We start from the raw sequence: 25677 nt of genomic DNA, 5'->3' as shown, positions 1-25677 counted from the left end.
AAACATGGAGGTAAGGCTGAAGCAACCCTCTGTACCACAGAAGTGAGACAGACTACGTAAGAAAGTTAAGAGAAGGGGCTACATGTTGACTGTATTGTTTTTTTCCCCAGACCTTAGCAGTACCATATACCAAGGCCACTTCTGAGCCTCAAGCTCCTTCTATTGAAAAAGAGAACCCGGTGGAGACAATCAGTACCCTCCCAGTACTGAATTCACTTTTTCAAGCCACTACTCTAATTTTACTTAAGCTATGGGTATTGCAAGCTAATCTGGGAAGCTCAATCACTTCAAATATGTGATGGAGAAAGGGGAGGGACTTGAAACAACCAGCACATGGATCTTGGCAGACCAAGATCATAACTTCAGTGCCAAGTAGTAATGACAACCAATAGCTTTGCTCCTCTGGAGAACAAAGTTATAGGCATATTCTGCCCAGAGAACTCAGCAGGGTACAGATATGCCTGATTTCAGTCCTCAAATGAGGAATTTTGCTAGCCCTAGGGCCCAATTTGCTAATGCCCAGACAAGAATTAGATTCATAGCCCCACCCCCTCTGGAGAGTAACTTAAGGCCCCATTGAACCAGAGTGCTAGGGACAACTCCTAGAAACTGTGTGGTATGGGGTATTCCACACAGAGTGCAACACTCCAGCCCAGTGTCAAGAGGGCAGAACTGACCATCTCCAGAGAAAAGCTAGTACCAGGCATGGATGGCTCCCTTACTACGCATAGGCAGGGATATTAAATGATATCCAAGGCTGATGGTAACTTCTGGCCCCTCCCAACCAGAGAGTTTGTTTGGAAAATTGAGAGTAACCTGGGGTGGCCCCCCACCTTCCCACCTATGCAAGGAGCTAAGACTTAGTACCCCCTGTAGTTGAGAGTGTCTTCAGGCCTCCCCTGACTAAAAGGGCTGTTGACAATTTCTGGAAGCTATGCAGCCCACTGGTGCTGGAGCTAAAAGGAGGTAAGCAGAGCCAAAAGTTTGTAAACCAAATCCAGTGGTCTTATTTGGCCAAGGAACTTGTGATGCAGTTTGGCTTTATTAACACAAGAAAGAACTGTACCAGCTTTATAGATACTTCTCCCACTGTGCCAGGCAGGGAATCTTATGTTTAGCCTCACACATTGCTGAATACAGACTTCAGCCTGTCCAACCAATGAACCTCACCATAGCACACAGGAAGCTGTGCAGCCTATTCATCAGTCATATATACAATGTTACTTGCAGAGACAATACAGCCTTTGGCTTCCCCCATCTGAAGACCAAAGCCTTACTTGATCAGGGAATTTGGTGTACACTCTGGCCTGATTCAGTAACCCAAATGATGAGCTGTACAGGTCCTGAGTTCTGTCCCGCTGCCCTGTCAGGGCAGAGAAGCTAATTCAGGGCCCCATCTACTACTGAATATGTCCTGACATGTACTAAGACTAACCAGAGAATCTAGGCAACCACAGAGCCAATCCTACATCCTTACTTGTATGAGAAAACAAGTCAGCAGCCCAGCCAACTGTTCTCAGCCAGAGGCAAAACTCCTATGCCTATCAGAGCTTGAACAGTATCCTCACCTAAAAAACAGATCGTAATAGCAGACACACCTGCTGAAGTATATACACAGAATGCAAAACTGAGGTGGCTGGGAAAGATTTGTCTATGTCTAATTACTGAAATGCACAGATACCAATGTAAGAAAGCAAGGATCACAAAAAATCAGGTAAATATGACATCACCAATGGAAACAAAGAAAGCTCTAATAACTGCCCCCAAAAATTAGAGATCAATAAGCTGTCAGACAAAGAATTCAGAATAATCCTCTTAAGAAAGTTTTGTGAACTACAAGAAAACATAGACAAGTAAACAAAATCAGGAAAACAATACATGAACAAAACAAGTAGTACAACAAAGAAAAAGCTACCATCAAAAACCCTAAAAATCCTAATAAAGAAAAATATAATAATGAAACTGAAGAATTCAATAGAGAGTTTCAAAAGAAGACTTGACCATGCAGAAGAATCAATGACTTGAACATTAGAAATTACCCAGTCAGAGGGGCATTAAAAAAGAAATGAAAAAAGCCTATGAGAATTATGGGACACAATGAAAACAAACAAATTTCACATTATGAAATTTCTAGAAGGAAAGGAGAATCATTAGGGGACAGAAAGTATATTTAAAACAATAATTACAGAAAAATTCCCGAACCTGGGGGAAGAAATGAACATCCATAGTCATGAAGCCCAAAATAACACAAATAGGGCTACACCAAGATGCATTATAATTAAATTGTCAAAAATCAAAGAGAAAGAAAGAAGTTTAAGATCAGTGAAAGCAAAGAGAGAAGTTACATAAAGGGAATTCTCATAAGGTAAGTGCAGGATTTGTCACCATAAACTTTTCAGCCCAGAAGAGAATGGGTTGCCATGTCTGTCTTCATATATTGAAGTGATCTTTTATGGCACTCAATTTTATAATTTTCTTCATTTACGTTTCACACCTATGTTTCAACTAATTCATAGGTATTGTAGAATCATTTTCTATTAGTTGTTTCTAGTATATGGGGATGATTTCTGATATAGGGATGATGTGACTTTAATTAAGATACTTGTTAACCTACATGAATTTTCTTGATGTTATGGATATACAGGGTCTGGTACAAATGTCAGATTTTTAAAAAGATTATTTATTTATTTATTTATTTATTTATTTTTAGAGAGGGGAACGGAGGGAGAAAGAGAGGGAGAGAAACATCAATGTGTGTTTACCTCCATCTGGGACCTGGCCCACAACACAGGCACGTGCCCTGACTGGGAATCGAACCAGCAACCCTTTGGTTTGCAGACCAGTGCTCAGTCCATTGAGCCATACCTGCCAGGGCCACCCTTTTTTATTACAAAACCATAAGCATGTAATTCTGTAACATATCACACCCAAGCACACCATATGACGTTTTAGGTGAAATAATCAAATTAAAACTATAAATTATTATACCCATATTATTACCCTACCAACCACATTCAAGTAAGCATTACTTCTGTGGGACCCTGAACAATTACTTGTTTTCCAAATAACAGTCTGTATTATTTTTAATGGTGTCACATGTAGATTTACTATAGTTTTTAAGGAAGTATTTTAAAAATTTGACAGGGCTCTTTCTTTCTCTTATCACTCTTCTTCAAATGAGCTTTTGCTTTTAAAGAGACAAATTTGTTTCATTATTTCATTTTATTATAGAAATATTAAAAATAGGAGCAGATTAGAATAGCAAATAAAGTGATTTATTTGCTTTAAAAAAGATTTCAACATCTTCCTTTTTCTTATAAAAAGACAAATAAAATGTAAAAAAACTATAAAAGTTGCAACAAAAATTACTTAGTATAACTATTATGATCACTTTAATTCTGTATGTTGACACAGAAATATCTGGCAGACAGTAAAGGAAAAGGGTGAGAATGGCATCTATTGGCCTAATATGAATTCCATTAAAGTGATTCTATTTATAATTACCTTTTTCTGAGCCAGAATGAGATCTTGGTCTACTTTGGACATTAAAAATGAGCCACCATCATGTTCCATCCAGTAAAATTTCAAGTCCTTTAAATGTACCTTTTCATCTAGTTTTAATCTGTGAAGAATAAAAAAAGACTGGTATGAAAAAAACTACTTATATATACTCACTAGTTCAATCTTAATAGTTGAGTTTCTGCTTTAGATGAGGTTTTATTTCATAGTTTTGTGCCAGAAATAGTGATAAACCTTTAAAATTCAGATTTTCATTTGAGAACATTGCTCTGCCTACAAGCGAAAGAGCAGTTTGGAATGGTCAAGACTGAAGATGGAGAAGGCTCTGGTACTAATCCAGGTGAGAAATTATTGTAACCTATACCAGAATTGTAACCATCATGATAGAAATGTAATGATGTAGGAAATAATTGTGAGGTAACCTTCACTGGAGATTACGTAGACATAAGCAGTGATAGAGATGGGAAATCAAGCTTTAGTTACTGGGTTGATCAATGTATACTCACTGAAACTGGGAAAGAATAGAAATAGCAAATCAGTGTTGTGGGGCTTGAAAAAAGAATGAAATCAGTTTTAGACATATTGAATTTCAGGTCCTTAGGATGCCCAGTATGCCAGTTAATACACACTCTTGTAGCTAAGGTGAAAAAAGAAACTGGAGATGCATATTTGTGAATCTTTTATATATGGGAGGTAACTGAAGTAGCAGGTGTCATCCTGGGGAGTTGGGGAATAGAGTCATCCTGGGAAGTTGGGGAATGAGAGAAGAATGAAGTGAGCCAAGACCCTCTAGACTAGCAGTATTTTAGGATGAACCACCAGGGTAGATAAAAAATAGAAAGGCATAGATACATGGATATGGGAGCTACATTAGAAGAGTATGAATCACAAAACCCAAAGGTAGAGATTGTTTCAAGAAGAAAGAAAGGGGCAATATGGCCATCAGTTCCAAGATTAGTCAACTTAACAAAAAATTTTTAGTTGTGGAAAGGTGTGAATCAATATGTACTTTATAGGCATGTTTAATGATAACAAATAAGGGAATATACATTACATACATACATATACATATATACATATATATACATACATACATATATATATATATATATATTCTATCTGGAAAAAATACAGCCACTGTTAGTATAATGAGAATGGTTTGGGGGACTTCCAGCCAAGATGGAGGCGTAGGTGGAAACACTGTACCTCTTCACACAACCAAATTTAAGAAAAACAAAGATTTAGAAACAAAAATACAACCAAAACAGACAGAAAATTAAACTGTCCCGAAGTCTGACAACAACGAACCATTCATCCAGACTGGTAAGAAGGGCAGAGTTGGTGGCCGGCGAAGAGGGGTACCAGCAGGAAAAGGCAGTGGTTAGCAGACCGTGTGGGCGTGGGACGAAAACCCAGTAAGGCTCGCAAGGCAGCTTGCTGACCATGGATATTCATTCACACACAGATAAACCAGGCAAAAAAAAAAAACAAAAACAAAAACAAAACAGGCAGTGAGACAGACCTCACAACCTAGAGCCCCAGCGATGGGAAATAAAGCCTAAAAGGACCAACTGGAAAAACTTTCGGGGGTTGAGGTGCTGGGAGTGGCACCTCAACAGGAAAGTTTGTTGGGGAGACCCACAGGATTCTAGAACATATACAAGCCCACCCACCTGGGAACCAGCACAGAAGGGCCCAATTTGCTTGTGGCAAGTGGCAGAGGGGACCGAAATCCTGGAGAGAGCAGAACAGATGCATTGCTCCCTTTCTGACCCTGCCCCCACATACAGTGTCACAACCCAGTGACTTGGGTTGCCCCACCCTGGTGAACACATAGGCTCTGCCCCTCATACATAACAGGCTCAACCTGACCAAAACATTATGGCTCAAGCAGAAGAACAGCTCAAAGCTCCAGAGCCAATATTTCTAAGTGACAATGAGATAACCAACCTATCAGATGCACAGTTCAAAATACTGGTGATCAGGATGCTCACAGAACTGGTTGATTTTAGTCACAAATTAGAGGAACAAATGAAGGCTACACTAAGTGCAATGAAGGGAAATGCACAGGGAACCAATAGTGATGGAAAGAAAACTGGGACTCAAATCAATGGAGTGGACCAGAAGGAAGAAAGAAACAACCAAACAGAAAAGAATGAAGAAACAAGAATGCAAAAAAAAGAGGAGAGGCTTAGGAACCTCCAGGACATCTTTAAACATCCCAACGACCGAATTATAGGGGTACCAGAAGGAAAAGAGGAAGAGCAACAAGTGGAAAAGTCATTTGAACAAATAATAAAGGAGAACTTCCCCAATCTGGCAAGGGAAATAGACTTCCAGGAAGTCCAGGAAGCTCAGCAAGTCCCAAAGAAGGTGGACCCAAGGAGGAACACACCAAGGCCCATCATAATTACATTAGCCAAGATTAAAATGAAGGAGAGAATTCTAGAAGCAGCAAAAGATAAGGGGATAGTCACCTACAAAGGACTATCAGACTGTCAGCTGATTTCTCAAAAGAGACCTTACAGGCAAGAAGAGGCTAGAAAGAAGTATTCCAAGTCATGAAAGGCAAGGACCTACAGCCAAGATTGCTCTATCCAGCAACGCTATCATTTAGAATGGAAGGGGAGATAAAGTGCCTCCCAGATAAGGTCAAGTTCAAGGAGCTCATCATCACCAAGCCCTTATTATATGAAATGTTAAAGGGACTTATCTAAGAAGAAGAAGGTAAAATATATGAACAGTGAAGGGACAGCAAACTCACAGTTATTAACAACCACACCTAAAACAAAAGCAAACTAAGTGGACAGCTAGATCAGGAGCAGAGCCACAGAAATGGAGATCACATGGAGGGTTAGAAACAGGGGAGTGGGAGGAGGAGAAGGGGAGAGAAGGTGCAGAGGATAAGTAGCATAGACAGTAGGTAGAAAATAAACAGGGAGAGGGCAAGAATAGTATGGGAAATGTAGAAGCTAAAGATCTTGTGACACGGGGACATGAACTAAATGGGGGGAATGTGGGGGAAGTGGGTACGCAGGGTGGAGGGGAATGAAGGGGGGAAATGGGACAACTATAGTGGCATAATCAATAAAATATATTGAAAAAAATAGAGAATGGTTTGGGTGACATTATATAACCTGGCAGCCAAGGAGAATGGATTGGAATGCACATGCGTGAACAATGACAACTTCACTGTACCAGTCAGTGGGAGCAGTAGATGCTTTTGAGTGAGCATGTGTACTGTGTGGCTGTCACATTTAAAATGACTGAGGGAGTAGAGCTCAGGTGGCAAACACAAGGTCTGCAGGCTGAATTCGGCCTTCCACCTTGTTTTAGCTGGCCCCGCACTTTCTCCCTATCCAGCAGCAGTGTGGAGCTCCTTGCCCCTAGTTTAGCAGTAGTTACATTCATACAGTCTTAAAATTACATTTGGCCCTTTGAAGGTAACCACAAGGCTGATGTGGCCCCTGGTGAGAAAGAGTTTGACAACCCTGGAGTAGAGCAACAAATATGCATCAAATTTTGCATTAAGCTTGAGCATTCCTCCATGGAAGCTATTTAGATGATTCAGAAGGCCACAGCTATGGGCAACTAATGATTGGCAGCTTCATGACAGCAATATGTCCATTCATGCATCACATCTCATGTAGAGATTTTTGGCAAAACATCAAATCACCTAGGTGACTCAGCCCCACTACAGCCCAGATTTGGCACACTGTGACTTCTCTCTTTTCCCGAAACTAAAATCACCTTGGAAAGGAAAGAGATTTCAGGTTGTTGATAAGATTCAGGAAAATACAATGGGGCAGCTGATGACAATTTGGAGAACTGTATAAGGTTCCAAGTAGCCTACCTTGAAGGGGACTGAGGCATCATTGTCCTATGTACAATGTTTCTTGTATCTTCTTTAATAAATACCTCTATTTTTCATATTATATGGCTGGATATATTCTGGACAGACCATATATATGTATGTGTAGTGCATATACACATATATTATGTGTATCATAGATATATAAGGTTGAAATCATAGAAGGTGAGACAAGTAATGGAATAAAGACCTGAGAGAGTACCAGAACAAGAGACCTGGAGCATAGGTCAAAGTATTTTTATATCAAAATAAAAAGAAAGACATATTCTCCAATCTAAAAGGATGAATGAGAAATTTATGTCTGGGGAACTAGAAAGTTGGATATAAGGGAGTGAAGAAAGTTCCATAGATTGTGTTTTCTTGGTGAGGTAGAATGTGGGATCATTACTGAATGCAAAAGCTAGATGAGGAACTCATAGTTTCTTTGAAAATAAAAACACTTTGAAGTTGCAGCTGTGGAAAATGTGATAAATAGCTATAAAGGAAAATGTGGAGATTTCTAGGCTTTTTTTTTTTTTTTTTTGAGATTTCTAGGCTTTATCAATGTCCCAGTAAGTTTGGAAAACATGTGTGGTGATAGTTGGCAGAAGTACCAGAAAATCTTACTTAAAATGAAGTAAGTCTATATATTCGAATTGCCAAGTGAACAACAATAATCCACTGCTTTCATTGTCAAAACAGGCTTCTCTTTGTGTCATATTTTTCCACAGTAATGTATTTTTACAAACTATTTTCCCAGTTTGGGAAGCATGATATGCACATATGCAGGAGATCTCTCTCATAAAAACAAAACAAAACAAACAAACAAACAAACAAACAAAATGTCCCTCTAATTGTTTGAGGACCAGACGTTTACCTGTGTGTCTCTAATTTAAAAAAAGGAAGCATTAATGTCTGGACAGGAAGGAGAGGAAGTAATGAAAAAAAGCAAACATACTTTTTGATTCCAGGTCCTGCCATGACCCTCAGCATGGGGGCCAGGTCTTCAGCATAGCGGCACATTGGGCCAGTGCACTGAAATAGCTCCTGGGCTCCCCTGGCCACAGGAAACTGACCCTTGTTCGAGACCACACCTGAAAGGTTAGACACTTGGGTTAGGTGTCCAAAATAAGACATGATCCCTCATATGAGTGAAATCATATGGTTCTTAGCTTTTTCTGTCTGACTTATTTTGCTTAGCATGATATTCTCAAGGTCTACTCATGTTGTCTCAAAACTGAAACTCAGACTCAGCAATGATATGGTGATTACCAGAATAATGACGGGTGAAGGGGTAGGTAGTTAAAAATAAAGGGTAAAGGGTGCTAAATATATGGTGAAAGAAGACAATTTGACTTTACGTGGTGGACATACAATGCAATATAGATATGATGTATTATAGAAATATACATTTGAAACCTGTATAAACTTAAAAATCATTGTCATCTCAATAAATTTAATTTAAAAAGACATGATCCATGAATGTTGTATTTCACCATCATGTTTAATCTATCATAAAACTGGAGGGTAGAACTTCCAGTACACTCGTATTCAATAGAAGCTGCAAGAATAAACATATTTTTCTTTTGTTCCTGATCTTTGAAGGAAAGTTTTTAGCTTTGACAAATAAGTATGATGGGTGTTTTCATATATGCCCCCTTCTTTAATATAAAAAATATATATTGTTAACTATGTGACAGATATTCTTCTAGGAGCTTTACAACATTAACTCATTTAACTCTCATAACAACTTTATGAAATAGGTATTTTGGCTACACCCATTTTACAGATGTGGCACCTGAGGCAGACATTAAGTATCTTGCCTAAGATTACATAGTTACTAAGTGACAGACTACCTGAAGTTTAGCTTCCCAGACTGTTATCAATCACTAAACCTATGATTCTAAAACTTCTGACTTCAGGATCCTTTTATACTTTTCAGAATTATAGAAGACCCCAAAGAATTTCTGTTTACACAAGTTAAACATATCAATATTTAACATATTAGAAATTAAAACTAAAAAGATATTAAAATATTTATGTGTTAATTTGTTTAAAAGTAACAGCAAACCCTTACACATTAGCACAAAAACATTTTATAAAAACCAACTATATTTTCTGACACAAAAATATATTTAGTGAAAAGGGCATTCTTTTACATTTTTGCAAATCTATTACATGCTTGGTTTAAAAGAAGATACCTGGACTCAGATATCTGCTTCTGCATTCTACATTTTTCAATATGTAATTTTGTTTGAAATATATAAAAAATCAATCTCATGCAAACATTTATTTGAAAAGGCAGAAGTATTTAAAATCTTAACAGATAATTTTTCATGATCTCTGTTCATATTATATCAAATCAGGACAAGTCCTGTTTCTGATAGTATATTTATAATAAGAAATCTGAAATTTTATCCATGAATTTCCTATTCTGTTGCACTAAAATCCATCAGCATATCTCTTACTCTGAATCAATCACGTTCCAATTCATAATTTTGTAACACCAATCATTAGAAAAACATTCTAATGTTCACAAAAATATATATTACATATTATATTCATTTTACAGTATAAAAATTTATTCACATCACCACTGATATCTAACAAAAGTCCTTAGTTATTGCAAGGCTGTTACGCTCATGTTGGTGGTTGCAGGTTTTCAAAATTTCTAACTTTTGTTTGTATAAGGTTCTTAAAATACATGAGTAAAAGCCTAATCCAAAGTAAGAGATAGACTAATGAATCTGTTGTATGTATAGATATTTTTTAATTGGTAACAAAATATGACTGATGGTTACCAGAGGGGAAGGTGATTGGGGAGCTGGGTGTAAATGGTGAAGGGATTAAGAAGAACAAACTGGTAGTGACAGAATAGTAAAAACTATGCAATTACAGCATAGGGAATATAGTCAATAATATTATAATAACTATGTATGGATCCAGGTGGATACTTGAAATATTGGGTGGACTACCTTAGAAAGTATACGATTGTTTTGCCACTATGCTGTATACCTGAAACTAATACAGAATAATATTGAATGTAAACTCTAATTGAAAAATAAAAAATGAAAAATAATGGAAAGGATCATGAATATACTAAATTTATAAATGCAGATTGAACTGTTGAAGATGCAAATGCACTATTGCATGCACTTTTTTCCCTTGCTTTTTGTTACTTATCCCTGTGCTGACATGAATTTTTGGTGTCCAAAGGGTGGTTGTTAAAACCAGAAAAGATTAAGAAATATCAAACAACACAAGAGCATCGTGGTGGCAATAAGCTGTTTTCATTTTCTCTAAATTTTTAATACAACTAATTAAATATTGCTTAACTGAACAAAATTGCCTCTGCACATTACACCAAAGTACATGAAAGGTTTCTAGCCTACCAATGCACCTACATATAGACAAAAAAGAACTTGGTAAGGGCTGTGGATCCAAGAGAGTCAATGTGGAACCCCATTCCAACTCAATGTGATGGGGGTAAAACCTGGACAGTGTAACCTGGGCATATGCCCACAGACGACAGAGAATTTGTAAAAGTCCAGCCTGGTTGAGGGGAGAATCCAGTGTGAAATTGGTGCAAGACAGAGACAAGGTTGGACATATAGAAAAGGGAGAAACTCATTAGGCAATCGTGCTTCCCAGGACACTGCTGCAAGAGGTTGTACTTTTTACTGCAACAGAAGTAATGACTCCAGTAGATGAAGTGGAATGCTGTGACCTCTCCCACAAAGAAGATGGGAAATGGTGAGTGAATGTCTTGTTACCCCAAATGTGAGGACGTAGCTGTCCAGCAGCACCCATACTTCTGAGGAGAGACCTCCATGACAGGGGAGATGGAGGAGAAAGGGAAAGAATCAGATAAGAATAGCAAAGAGAATGAAAGGAGTACAGTTCCTATTGTCTGCTTCAAGAATTCAGCAGGAAGTCTAACCACAGGTGTCTGGGAGTACCAACAGGGAAAACTCCCAAACTCTTTTTATCAGCCCAGTATTATCCTAATTCCAAAACCAGGTAAAGACACAACAAAGAGAGAAAACTGCAGGCCAATATTGCTGATGAATATAGATGCTAAAATCCTCAACAAGATATTGGCAAATTGGACCATACAATTTAGCAATACATTAGAAAAGAGTATACACCATGATAGCAATACATTAAAAAGAGTATACACCATGATCAAGTAGGTTTCATCCCAGAGATGCAAGGATAAAATAATACTTGCAAATCAATAAATGTAATACACCACATAAACAAATGAAAGATAAAAATTACATGATCATATCAATAGATGCTGAAAAAGCATTTGATGAGCTACAGCATCCATTTATGATAAAAACAGCAAAGTGGGAATAGAGGGATCATACCTCAACATAATAAAGGTCATATACAAGAAATCTACAGCCAACATCATTCTCAATGGGCAAAAACTAAAAGCTCTACCCCTAAGATAAGGAACAAGACAAGGGTGTCCACTTTCACCACTTTTATTCAACATAGTATTGGCAGTTCTAGTCACAGTGAACAGACAAGAAAAGGAAATAAAAGGCCTCCAAATTGGAAAGGAGGAAGTAAAACTATCATTGTTTGCAGATGACATGATAGGGTACATAGAAAACCCTATAGACTCCACCAAAAAACTACTTGATCTAATAAGTGAATCTGGCAAAACAGCAGGCTAGAAAGTCAATATTCAGAAATCGAAGGGATTTTTATACACCAATAATGAACTATCAAAAAGAGAAATTAAGAAAACAATACCATTTACCATAGCAACAAAAAAGTAAAGTATCTAGGAATAAATTTAACCGAGGCAGTAAAAGATCTGTACTCAGAAAACTATAGGTCACTGAAGAAAGAAACTGAGAAAGATACAAATAAGTGGAAGCATATAGTGTGTTCATGGATTGGAAAAATTAACATCATGAAGATGTCCATACTCCCCAAATCAATCTATAGATTCAACACAATTCCTATTAAAATGCCAAGGGCATATTACACATATCTAGAACAAATATTCCACAAATTGATATGAAACCAAAAAAGACTCCAAATAGCCTCAGCAATCTTGAGAAAAAAGAACAAAGTTGGAGGGATCACAATACCTGATATCACACTACAGTTCAAGGCCACTGTATTTAGAAGAATCTGGTACTGGCATAAAAACAACACACAAATCAATGGAACAGAACAGGAAGCCCACATCTTAGAAGAAATAAACCCACATCTTTACAGTCAATTAATATTTGACAAAGAAGGGAAGAGCAAATCGCAAAGACAGCCTACTCAATAAATGGTGTTGGAAAAATTGGAGTGGTACAAGAAAACTTATGAAACTAGATCATCTTATTTTACACCAGAATAAACCCAAATGCATAAAAGACTTAAATTTAAGTCACAATACCATAAAAATCCTAGAGGAAAACATAGGCAGTATCATTTCAGACCTCTTGTGTAGCAAAATTTTTGCCGATATATCTCCTAGAGCAAGAGAAATAAAGGAAAGAATAAACATATGGGACTACATTAAATTAAAAAGTTTCTGTACATCTAAAGAAACCATTATCAAAATGAAAAGGGAACTCACTGTATGGGAAAACATATTTGTCAATGATACATTGGAGAAGGGGTTTTTCTCCAAAACATCTAAAGAACTTATATGACTCCACACCAGGAAGACAAACAATCCAATAAAAAAAAAATGGTCAAGGACCTGAATAGACACTTCTCCAAAAAGGACATACAGAGGGCCCATAGACATGTGAAAATATCCTCCTCCTCATCAGCCATTAGATGGATGCTAATTAAAATAAGATACCTCAGTAAGATACCTCACACCTCTCAGAATGGCTATCATTAATAAATAAAGAAACAATTTGTGCTGTTGAGGATATGGAGAAAAGAGAACCTTAGTGCACTGTTGCTGGGAATGCAGACTGGTGCAGTCACTGTGGAAAACAGTATGGAATGGTTTTGGTTTCATACAGCATGGAACAGTATGGACTTAGGTTTTGTTCAAAAAAACCTAAGTCGCATCTGCCTTTTGATCAAGACCTCACTGCTAAGAACATAACCTAAGAATCCTAAATCACCAATTCAAAAGAACCAAGGCACCTCAATGTTCATAGCAGCACAATTTACAATAGCCCAGCTCTGGAAGCAATCTAAGTGGCCAACAGTAAATATGAGGATCAAAATATTGTGATACATTTACACAATGGAATACTACACATCAGGGAGAAAGAAGGAGCTCATGCCTTTTGTGATAGCATGGATGGAACTGAGGAGCATTATGCTAAGTGAAATAAGCCAGGCGGAGAGGGACAAATACCATATGATCTCACCTTTAACTGGAACATTATCAATAAAAGAAAAAAGCAAACAAAATATAACCAGAGTCATTGAAATTAAGAACAATCTAATAGCCAGAGGGGAGCGGGGAGGGGATAGCAGGGAGAAGGGTTTTCAGGAACTACTATAAAGGACACAAGGACAAAACCAAGGGGGAAGGTGGAAGCAAAAGAGGGAGGTGGATTTGGAGGAGGTGGTGGGAGGGGTGGGGAGAAAATGCAGACAACTATAATTGAACAACAATAAAGTAATTAAAATATTTGCTTCAAAACTTAAAAAAATAAAGTCTGAAAAGACAATGTCTCTTAATCTGTAGATTTGGTTTAAATGCAGTTATATCATGAATATTGTGGCAAAATGCATGCACAGGTCAAGTAAACTTTTTGTTTTAAAATTAAAAAAGAAAAAAGAATAAATAAATATAATGAAAGAAATAATACAATAAAAATAAAATACAAATTCTATAGGATAGCAAAGTGAAATTTGTCTCAGTTTCTCAGTTGTTGGAATTAGCCTTCTGATTTCTCTCTGGATTAGTCTTTGGTCCTTTCACAGGTTCAGATTTTACTGTCTCACTCTTGGGGGAATGAAAAAAGCCTCCTGATCACTTTAAACATGACAAGCAAGTTCTGCTGGTCTTCCTGGATGTTACAGGCAGAGAGAGGCTGGGCTTTGCTTTTTTCCTTTCCTGTGGTTTTGCGAGGATGGGGGCTAGATCTGGGCTGCAATATTCACAGGTGCCTAGACTCCAGCCCAAGCCCTCAGAGCACTGTACTGCCCTCACTGTCCATCTGAGCTAGGCCGGTACCTTTCATCCACCACCTTGTGCCACCTGTGAGGTGCACTGAAGCGCGCTGATTGGAAGCAAGTCGTACCCCTCCTCCTCCCTCTTTGCTCACCTGGGTTCTGTGCACTCTCAAAGTCCCTTCTGGGCAGTTTAGTTCCCCTATTAAATTAAGTCTCTCTGGGGACTGCTAACTCTCTGAGCCCTTGCTGCCCTCCTCTGATCAGTCCCTGCAGTGTCCCTCCTCCTCCCTCTTCACTGGCCCAGCTACTGCAGCTACTGTGTAGGAGAGATCCTTGCAGAGTGGCTGCACACCGGCTTTTTCTTTAGTGAATTTCCCTGTTGCTGGCTGCCATTCTTAACAACCACCTGGCTTTTCACAAAGCCCAGCTCTCTGACCAGTCCCCAGATTCTCTGGGTCTGTCAGTAGCGGCCTAACTCTTCTCCTATCTCCAGGTATCTCCCTGCTCCCTGATTTCTCTGGTACTGTCAAACCAGTGACCTCATACCAAGCTGGGGAGCACCCCCTGCTGTGTGTCTCCCACTGCATCTTTATACCCCCAGCAACTTCAACCATCCAGGACTCTCCTAGGCAGGACTGCCTTCCCTGTTCTGGGAGGGAAGGGAACTGCAAAGTTAGGATCCTTGACCCGGCTCTCCTCCAAAGCTCCTATGGCAGCGTGGACCAGAACCTCAGCCACTGCAGTCCCACACGCAGGGCCCAGAGACCGCCTACAGAATTTTCTCACTGTGTGTTTTTTAATGTCCTTTGCAGTCTTTGACTTCCAAAATTTATATAATTTAAATTCAAATTCACATTTGCTGGATTCCATCTCACTCTGTTCTTCAGAAAATTGGCTAGGTGTCCCAGTTGGGCACATGAACACGTGGATTTAACGTCCCACCTACCTTGCTACCATCTTCCAACTCAATCTGTACAACCGGCTTTCCACTCATTTACTGGTGAGTTTTATCAGATACTTAAAAAAATCACTGGTAATATTTTTCCAACTCATCAAAAAATTAAAGAGGAGGAAACACATTCAAACTCATTCTATGAGGTCAGCATTATCATAATTCCAAAACCAGATTAGGACAAAAGAAAACTAAAGAAAAAACCCCCTGGTTATTATAGATGCAAAAATTCTCAACAAGATATTAGAAAACTAAATTCAACAATATAATAAGTGGATCATACACTGCAATCAAGTGGGATTTAATCCAGGGATGCAAGAATGGTTCAATATTCACAAATCATTCACAATGTTACACCACCTCAACAAAACAAAGGCTAAAATGATATAATGATCTCAGTAGATGTGGGAAAATAATTTAACATCCATTTATGATAAAAGCTCACAACTCAGTGTTATAAGAGGAACATACTTCTACACAATGAAGGCCATATATGACAAAACACAGTTAACTTCATACTCAATGGTTAAATGCTGAAAAATTTTGTTCTGAGATCAGGAAGGAACAAGATATAACCAAAAACTATTAGAACTAATAAGTAAATTCAGTAACATTGCAGAATATAAAATTAATATACAAAAATTAGTTGTTTTTTAAAGCTTTTATTTATTTATTTTTTTGGAGAGGGGAAAAGGGAGGGAGAAAGAGAGGGAGAGAAACATCAGTGTGTGATTGCCTCTCACATGCCCCCTACTGGGGATCTGGCCTGCAACCCAGGCATGTGCCCTGATTGGGAATTGAACCAGAGACCCTTTGGTTTGCAGACAAGTGCTGAACCCACTGAGCCACACCAGCCAGGGCTGGTTGTGTTTTTGTGCAAGGGTAGGCAAAAGTAGGTGTATAGTTGTTTGTATGGAAAAAGACATGCAAGTTATGAGTGTTACGATAGCTTATGTTTCCTCACTTCAAATTATACTACAAAACTATTGCAAACAAACAATGTGGTACTGGCACAAAACAGACACATAGATCACTGGAACAGTATATAGATGACAGAAATAAATCCAGACTTATATGGTCAATTAATCTATGACAGAAGAGGCAAAATATACAGTGGGAAAATGAGAATCTCCTCAATATATGTTGAGAAAATGGGACAGGTACTTCCAAAAAAATGAAACTAGAACATTTTCTTATAGTATGCACAAAAATAAATTTAAAATATATTAATATGAGACCATAAACCATAAAACTTCAAGAAGAAAACATAGGCAGGAAATTCTTTGACACTGGCCTATGTAATATTTTCTTAAATATGTCTCCTCAGGCAAGAACAACAAAAGCAAAGATTATATAAGATTCCATAAAACTAAGGAGCTTTTTGCACAGTGAAGGAAAACATCAACAGAACAAAAAGTCAACCCACTTGGCAGAAAATTTTTAAATAACTCATAAAATTCAACATCAAAACAACAACCAATTCAATTAAAAAATAAACAGAGGATCTAAATAGACATTCTTCCAAAGAAGATATAAAGATGGCCATCAGATACATACAAACATGCTCAACATCACTAATTATCAGGGAAATGCAAATCAAAACTACAGTGAAATATTACCTCACACTTGTGAGATCAGCTATTATCAAAAATAAAACAACACGAGTTAGCAAGGAGGTGGAGGAAAGGGAACCCCTTACACTCCTGGCTGGATTGCAAACTGGTGGATCCACTATGGAAAACAGCACAATGGTTCCTCAAAACACTAAAAATGGAACTTACGTAGGACCCAGCAATTTCACTACTGGGTATCTATCAGAAGAAAAAACCCAATAATTTGAAAAGACACATGTACCCCTTACGTGCAGTTTTACTTAATCTTCCTGAGTTTTGATTTTTTCATCTGCCATTCTTCCTGAAAGGGTTACTTTGGAAATTAAGTAAAATTAGTTATGGAAGACAACTTTTAGAGTGCCTGATACAGAGCTGGTAGTCAATAAATAGCAGGCATTTTTATTTAAGGATATGGATAAATATATATAATCAAGTTTAAGCATGCTTATCCTGGTAAGGACCAAATTTCTACATTGCTATAAATCGTAAAAGTGTAACCACCCTTAACATCATATTAATATTACCTGGTGAAGGTTTGTGTCCAAATATGCCATTGAAGAATGCAGGCATTCGAATGCTGCCACCGATATCAGAGCCCACACCAATGACTGAGCAGGCAGCTGCCAGGGTACAGCCCTCACCACCTATGGGGAGTGCAAAACATTCCTTTATAATAAATCCATTAAATTACTATTAGCATGGAATATATTTTATCATCTTTCATTTTTAACCTTTCTGAGTCTTTAGATTGAAAGCAAGTCTTAGTAGATAGCATATATTTGGTACATGATTTTAATCCATTATGCCAATCTATACCTTTTGATTTAGGAGAATAATCCTTTTATATTAAATGTTGTATAAAATCAGAAGATCTTTTGACTTTTTGCTTTTTACTTTCTGTGTGTCTTAGTTTTGGTCCTTTGTTGCTTTCATTACTTTGCCTTGCTTTGTGTGAAGTTCACTTTTTTAGTGACACTTTATGTTTCTCTTCCCAGTCCCTTTTTTGTATATTCTACAGATATTTTCTTTGTAGGTACCATGGAATTATAAATACTATCTGTTATATCACTTACCTATCTAGATCATCTTATAAAAGAATACAAAACATCATAAATTTATAAAAATCTGATACAAATGTAAGCCAATTTAACTTCAGTTGCACACTAAAATTATATATAACCAGAGACATTGATTAAGAACAAACTGACAGTAACCAGAGGGGAGGGGGAGGGCATAATGGGGAGAAGGGTCAGCAAGAAACATGTATAAAGAGCACATGGACAAAGCCAAAGGGGGCTAGGACTGAGGGTGAGAGGTAGGGATTGAGGGTGGGGTGGGGAGAGTAGTGGGAGGAAAACAGAGACAACTATATTTGAACAACAATTAAAAAAAGAAGAGTTTAAAAATTATATTATAAAATTGTATTATAAAAAATAAATAAAATAAAATAAAACTATACTTTTATGTAGCTCCCTCTCCTCCACTTTATGCAACTGATTCCATCTCTATTGTTTACCTACTAACATTGATTTATAATTATTTTATGCATGTGTCTTTTAAATACTGTATAAAATAAAAATTTGATTTTTAAACCAAAATTATACTAATACTAGTCATTATATTTGCTCATGTATTTACCTTTACTAAAGATCTTTATATTCATATGCTTTTGAGTTACTCTGGTTTCCTTTCATTATAACCTGAAGGACTCTCATTTTTTTTAGAGCATATCTGGTGACAAAGAACTGCCTCTCAGTTTTTGTTTGTCTTCTTATCTCTTAATGTCTCTCTCATTTCTAAAGGACAGTTTCTTTCTTTTTTGGATATAAAATGGTTGACAGTTATTTTCATTCAACAGTTTTAATGTATCATCCCACAGTCTTCTTGCCTCCAAGGCTTCTGCTGAGAAATCTAATGCCACTTTAAGATTTTCTCATTGTCTTTGCCTTTCAAAGTTTCAATTCTGTGTCTCTGTGTGATTCTACATAGACATATCCTATCTGGACCTCATTTTTTTTCTTTTATAGCAGTTTTATTTTGAATTTGTAGATTTGTGTCTTTCCTCAAATGTTGTATGTTTGAGGCCAATCTTTCTTCAAATAAAATTTCCCCTATAAGGAACCCCATAGTTCATAAGCTGATCTTTTTTACTGGTATCCTATACTGTTCTTAGGCTCTGTTCACTTTCCTTTATTCTTTTCTTTTTGCTCCTCAGACTAGATAATTTCAAATAACCAGTCTTCAAATTCACTGATTCTGCCATCTGACTTTTCGAGATGCTACTGAACCCCTCTGATAATTTTTTAGATTAAGTATATTTTTCAGCTCCAGAATTACTTTTTAAAAAGGTTTTATTTATTTATTTTTAGAGAGATGGGAAGGGATGGAGAAACAGGTGAGAAACATCAGTGTGCAGGAGACATATTGACCCCAACCAGGGACCTGGCTAGCAATCCAGTCATGTTTGCATTCCAAACTGGGAAGTGAACCAGCGAACTTTCAGTTTGCAGGTCAGTGCTCAATCCACTGAGCCACACCAGCCAGGGCCAGAATTACTTTTGTTTCTTTTTAAGAATTTCTTTCTTTAAATTATTTTCATTTTGTTCATATATTATTTTCCTGGTTTCATTTAGTCCTTTTCTATGTTTTGTTTTAGCATTATAACACACTTGATAGCCCCTTTAAAGTTTTGTATAGTAATTTCAATGCCTGCATTTCTTCACTGACAGCTTATATCACCTCATTTTGTTCCTTTGAATGAGTCCATGCTTTCCTATTACTTTGTACTCCTCAAGATTTTCACTGAAATTTGGGCATTTGAGAAAGCATCCACTTCTGGTTTTTGTTGGCTGTCTCCATTCTGAGGAAATCCTTCTTTAATAAGCAAGATGTGTTTTGAGCCTTGTAGCAGCCTCGGGTGAAGGTATAATGTCTTTTCAGGTCTTTTCTGAGAACTTTTTACCAATTCCCCTAAATATAGAAGTCCCTTCAAATACTATAATTCTCCAAATAGTCTCGTGCTAGCTTATTCTTGAATTTTTAGATGGTTATATTATATATCTGTACCCATAATCTCTTGGCTTAGGGATCGGTAGGTCAGTAGTAATCCTACAGCTTTCATGAGCAGTGCCTGCTCTTTCCTGTAATTTTTCCCATTCTGAGTTCCAAGCTATGCTTCAGTTTTCCACCTGAGCTCAGAGTCAGAGAAAAAGAGGGTAGTTATTCAGGAAGCCTCCACATAGGTTAGAAGATTTCTAATCAGTTCTGCTGTGTCCCCTATATTTATAGAGAGGAAATATGGAATTGAGTGGTTGCTTCCTCTTGACCACAATGTCAGTGAGGGAGTGGGCCAGGGCTAAGTAAAATTAACAAGAAATATCTGATTATTCTGAATATGGATTTTTCTTGACTGTGCATTTACTTTGTAGCTGTAGACCTTTGACTGTTTTCCAGAGCTTCTGTAAAATTATATTAGCCAGTCTCTAGTTGTTTTTAAATGTTTTTATTAAGAAGTGAGATCTTGGAAATAACTAATCTGCCACCTTGCTGGCATCACTCCTCCACAAATTTTGATTAAGTTGCATTTTAATTTTCATTTATCTCTTATTTAATCCATTTATTTTAGAATTATATTATTTAATCCCCAAGTACTTGCAGTTTTTCCAAATATCGTTTTCTAATTGATTTCTAGTTTAATTTGGTTGTTGCCTTAAAGCATACTTTATGTGATTTTTATTCTTCTAAAATGGCTAGGGTGTGCTCTACGGCCTAGAATGTAGTTTATTTGGTAAATGTTTCATGTGAGCTTGAGAATAATGTGCATTCTGCTGTTCTTAGGAAACAACTTCTATAGATATAAAATATATCCAGGTGATCGATGGTGCTGTTCAGTTAAAAAAAAACTGTAATTTTTCTCCTAGACAACTCAAATAGATGTAGTTTTTCTATTTGCTTCAGCTTTTGCTCCTCTACATTATCTGATCTAGACAAAACTTTTAAATTTCTTCTCTAACTCCTTTCTGTCTTACTCACTATGCTGGGTTTCTTTTAGTTCACTAAACACACTATGCATGTTCCCATCTCAGGCTTTTGCATTTTCTGTATTTTCTAATTAGAATGTCCTCTGCTTGACCCCACTACCCCTACAACAACTGATCCTTTGGGTTTCATCATAAATACCACCTCATTAGAAGAGATTTCCATAACTCTATCTGTTATATTCTTGCATTAGCACAGTTTCTGGTACACAGCATAGTTATCACAACTCAGTGTCCTTACATTATTTTATCACCTTTGTTTCAAGAAGATAAAGATTTGAAGCTAAACCAGCTTCACTAACTCACATTCCCTCTCTCTCCCTCCCTCTCCTTATTATCTCTGTCTTTGCATGTACACAAACACGCAGGGACCAAGAGTATGAATATCCATTGTCTATAGTGCTCTTCTCCATTGCTTCTTGGAGTTTTGGCTAAGATCAAGTGTAGTACTGTGCTCTTCACCAATCTATGACAAATTTTGCAATTGCCTTTACCATAAACATTTAATTATGACTTTCCCAGAGGTTTGTGCAATAGTATCTATACACCCTCCTCACAGTGACTCACTAACTGAAATGTTAAACTTACCAGAGCTTCCACCTACAATATGCCGTAAATCATATGGGTTATTGGACCGGCCATAGATCTTGTTACTGGATTCATACCACATGCACAGCTCACTACAGTTGGTTATGCCAAGAGGAATGGCACCAGCTTTCTTCAGTAATGCCACTACTGTGGCATCTGTTTTGGAAATGGCATTACGACGGCTCACAAGGCCAGAAGAATTAGGCATTCCTGTACAGTCCACAAGAAAAAAGAAGTTAAAATGTTATTAAGTTAAAATAAGAACATTTTCTTTACTTCATACCTTCAATGAACCAACCCAGCTATTTTGGGTGATTTGCTTGGTACTCATAGGTAGTATGACTTGTTGGGAAGTGCACAGGCTTTGGAATCAGAACTAAGTTCAAATCACATATCTGTATGTAGTTTACAAATTTTACAAACTTTGGGAAATTCACTTAACTTTTCTGATTCTCAGTTTTTTAGGAATAAGTGAGATATTCAATGTAAAGTATGTGAAAACATACCACGCAACAACCCTAAACTGTTAAGTACATTCATTAATCCATCTTAGAGAAGAAAAAAGAGAATCAAAGTTAGAGAAAACAAGAGAACAGCTAGAAAAGGATAGAGACACATATATGATAACTTGGTATAAAAGTACCATTTAGACTAGAAAGGAAAAAATGACCTTGTAAATGTACCAGAAAACTGGTTTTAATATGAAAAAATACATACCATAAACAAAAATAAAATATATCTAAATATTTTTGTTGCCTCAAATTTGAGAAATATTTTGTAAACAGAACATAAAAGCAGAAATTATAAAACACAAGATTTATGCACTCAAAACATTACATTGTTTTGTTCAACAAAAGAAGTCATAAAGTAAAATACAAGCAACAAAATAAGAGAAGTTATTTACACCATAAATATAAAAAAATGAATGTGCAAAATATATATATAAAGAATGCGATAGTGCTACAATAGAAAGCCAAAAACACCAATATAAAATAACCAGAAGTTACCCAAGATGGTAGCAGAGTAAGTGCAAATTACACTCACCTCTTCCTCCCAAGGCCAAACTGGAATTTCAACTAAAATATAGATCAATCTGAATAATCAAATGAAGACTAGTTGAACATAAGTTTTATAAATAAGGATTTACAGAAGAAGCCACATTGAGATGGGCTGGAAGGGCAGAGATGCTGAAAGGTCTGGTCCTGCTTCCATGGGCAGCAGCTGAAATTGTGGAGGGATATCTAAGTAGCAGAGGTTCCCCTTAGGGAGAGCTAGCCAACCTGGAGGTACCCAGCCCAGAGCACCACCACTGGAAGGTGGCACCTACATAATATATGGCTGCGAAAGTCAATGGAGATTAGGTCCATGAGGAAGAGAGGGAAGTCTGGTGGAGACCCAGGTGCCCTCTTGAATACTCAGTGTGCAGGATCTTGTTTGCAGCCATTCACCCTGGGCTCTGACACAGTGAGGTAATAGAGAGCTGGAGCTGTGCGAAGACAGAGGTGGTTTATGGCTCTGGGGAGAGAGCTCAAGTGATAGACACCTGGATCCCTGTGCTGAGTCCCTGTTCCACACTGTAGACACTGTCTTTTTAAAGTGGAGCTATCCCCTCCTTATGCCATCACCCTGGGATAATGTAATAGTACCACCCACCAGACTTCCTGGCACCCAACCCTGTGGAATTCATGCCCTTTGGATGAGTCAAGTTCCAGGGCCCAGAGTATATAGGTCTGGGCCGACTCAGTGGGTATCAGCAACTGAGTTGTGGGCTCTGGAGCAGGGGCCATTTCTCCACCTTTCCATGAGCCTGACTAGCACCTCTCTATCATGATATTTGTTAGCCCTACACTCTGGGCTCCCAGTGGCCCCACCCTCCAGAATGCTGGTGGCATCTCTGTGCCAAGTGTAGTCTCTCCAGAAGTTCTCGGAAAAATCCAAGACAGACTGAGTTGTGTGGCCCTGGGGTAAGGTACAGTCCCCCAACCTTCTCACAATCCTGATGCTGTCTCTCCCTCATGGAATATCCACTAGCCCCATCCTCCAATGCCCTGTGGCCCTGCCATGCTGAGCTCAGGCTCTCAGGGAAGTCCTGGTAGCATCTGAGACTGAATTGTGTTGCTCTAGGACAGGATCATTTTATATCATGCCTGATCAACTGGTATAGAACACTCCCTGCATTCAGCCAAATCTTGGTTTTGACTGGGCCTAACTCTGTTGGTCTCACCCTGATGACACCAAGACCTCACCATGCCACAAAGTTCTATAGGCACCTGGAGGGTGGCAGGGAGCCTTGGTGTACTCTGGGACTTTTGCTGAGTGGCCTCAGATCCAGCACTGGTGTCAAATTTGAACCTGCATTAATGCAGTGAACACCACTAACTCCTACCTAGTGACTCCCTGACAACCTACCTCATACAACTCAAGTACCTCCAGAAGGTCCTTCAGTGACTGAAACGAATAGGCTGCCAGCAAACAGAGGCAGGGAGAGTTGTATCTTGGGGTGTCTTGGGCCTTATGTTAACCTGCCTTAGAGCTCAGTGCTGCTGGAAGCTGGCTTTGGCGCACATCTTGGTCCTTCCAATGCACACACAGGCCCAGCACAGGCAGCGAAATGGTGGAATCCTTTTAAGAACTGAACAGGTTACCCAAGGCCAGTCACAGACAGGGTCTGATATTGAGCTGCACCAGAGTTCCCCGCCAAGAGGCCCCAGAACCAGCATATCTAGTTGCCAGCTTTAGACAACAACAGAGCAGGATCCAATTAGCTTTACAAGTAATATCTAAAGGATCTTGACAGGCACCGGAACTTCTGAGGCAAATTCCACTTCACGTGGTCAGCACCTGAACAGCAGCCCATATGCTGTGGTTGGGGTTGATCCCCACAGTCAGCCAGCTTGAGGGTTGACTCCATGAACAAATAGGCCAATAGAAATCAATACTAAACTAAAACAGGAGGGCTTGCATAACCCACACTAGGGACATTCTTGGAGCACCCAAATCAGGTGATCAGGAGACTATATCACAGGGTCCCACAGAAAACCAATGACATAAGACTATCCAACCAAGACTGAGGGATAGGTGTACCTAATATATAGAAAGTAACACAAAGAGGCAGTCAAAATGGGGAGACAAACATGTTCCAAATGAAAAAAAAGGAGAATCTCAAGAAAAAGAGCTTAATGAAATATAGACAAGCAATTTATCAGACATAGAGTTTTAAAAAATGGTTATAAGGATATTTAATGAACTTAGTGAAAACTTCAAAAGCATGAAAAGGGATATAGAAACCATAAAAACAGTCAGAAATGAATACAATAGCTGAAATATAGAATATACTAGAAGGCTTGAACAAGAATTAAATTAAAAAAGAATATACTAGAAGGGATAAACAGTAAGTAAGATGAAGCAGGGGATAAAAACAATGATTTTGGAGACAAAGTAGCAGAAACATACAATTAGATCAGCAAAAAGAAAAGGATTCAAAAAATGAGGCTAGTTTAAGGAATATCTAGGACAACATGAAGCACAACAACACCCACATCACAGGGGTACCACAAGAAGAGAGAGAGCAAGGGATAAAGAACCTATTTGAAGAAATAATTACTTAAAACTTCCCTAACCTAGTGAAAGAAAGAGACACACAAGTCCAGGAAGTTCAGTCATAAAAAAGATGAACCCAAACAGGCCCACACCAAGACACATCATAATTACAATGGCAAAGGCTAAAGACAAAGAGAATTTTAAAAGCAAGAAGAGAAAGGCAGTTACCTACAAGAGAGGTCTTATAAGACTTCCAACTGATTTCTCAACAGAAACATTTGAGGCCAAAAAGTGTTGGCATGAAATACTCAAAGTGATGTAAAGCAACACTACTTTAACCAGCAAGGCAATAATTTAATAATGAAGGATAAATAAAGAGCTTCCCAGACCACAAACAACTAACGGAGTCAATTACCACCAAACCTATATTATAAGAAATGTTAAAGGATCTTCTTGAAGGAGCAGGAAAAAGAG

At 37.9% G+C, this 25677-nt stretch overlaps 1 protein-coding gene across 1 annotated transcript in view; it reads right to left on the bottom strand.

Annotated features, from left to right (window-relative positions):
* Positions 1 to 3456: 3456 nt before the first annotated feature.
* The window catches only part of FAAH2 (fatty acid amide hydrolase 2), a 45784-nt gene continuing 23563 nt past the window's right edge, over positions 3457 to 25677 (bottom strand). The window contains exons 4-7 of the mRNA XM_037027993.1: positions 21664 to 21873; positions 17563 to 17682; positions 8328 to 8463; positions 3457 to 3622 (exon numbers count right to left, since the gene is read on the bottom strand). Of these exons, the coding sequence (XP_036883888.1) occupies positions 3457 to 3622; positions 8328 to 8463; positions 17563 to 17682; positions 21664 to 21873 (632 nt within the window). The remainder of the gene's footprint in view (positions 3623 to 8327; positions 8464 to 17562; positions 17683 to 21663; positions 21874 to 25677) is intronic.

This window comes from Sturnira hondurensis, unplaced genomic scaffold (genome assembly GCF_014824575.4).
Source record: "Sturnira hondurensis isolate 20B ecotype Veracruz unplaced genomic scaffold, ASM1482457v3 Scaffold0001395, whole genome shotgun sequence".
Lineage (NCBI taxonomy): Eukaryota > Metazoa > Chordata > Mammalia > Chiroptera > Phyllostomidae > Sturnira > Sturnira hondurensis.
This window is presented reverse-complemented; position numbering and strand designations above follow the sequence as displayed.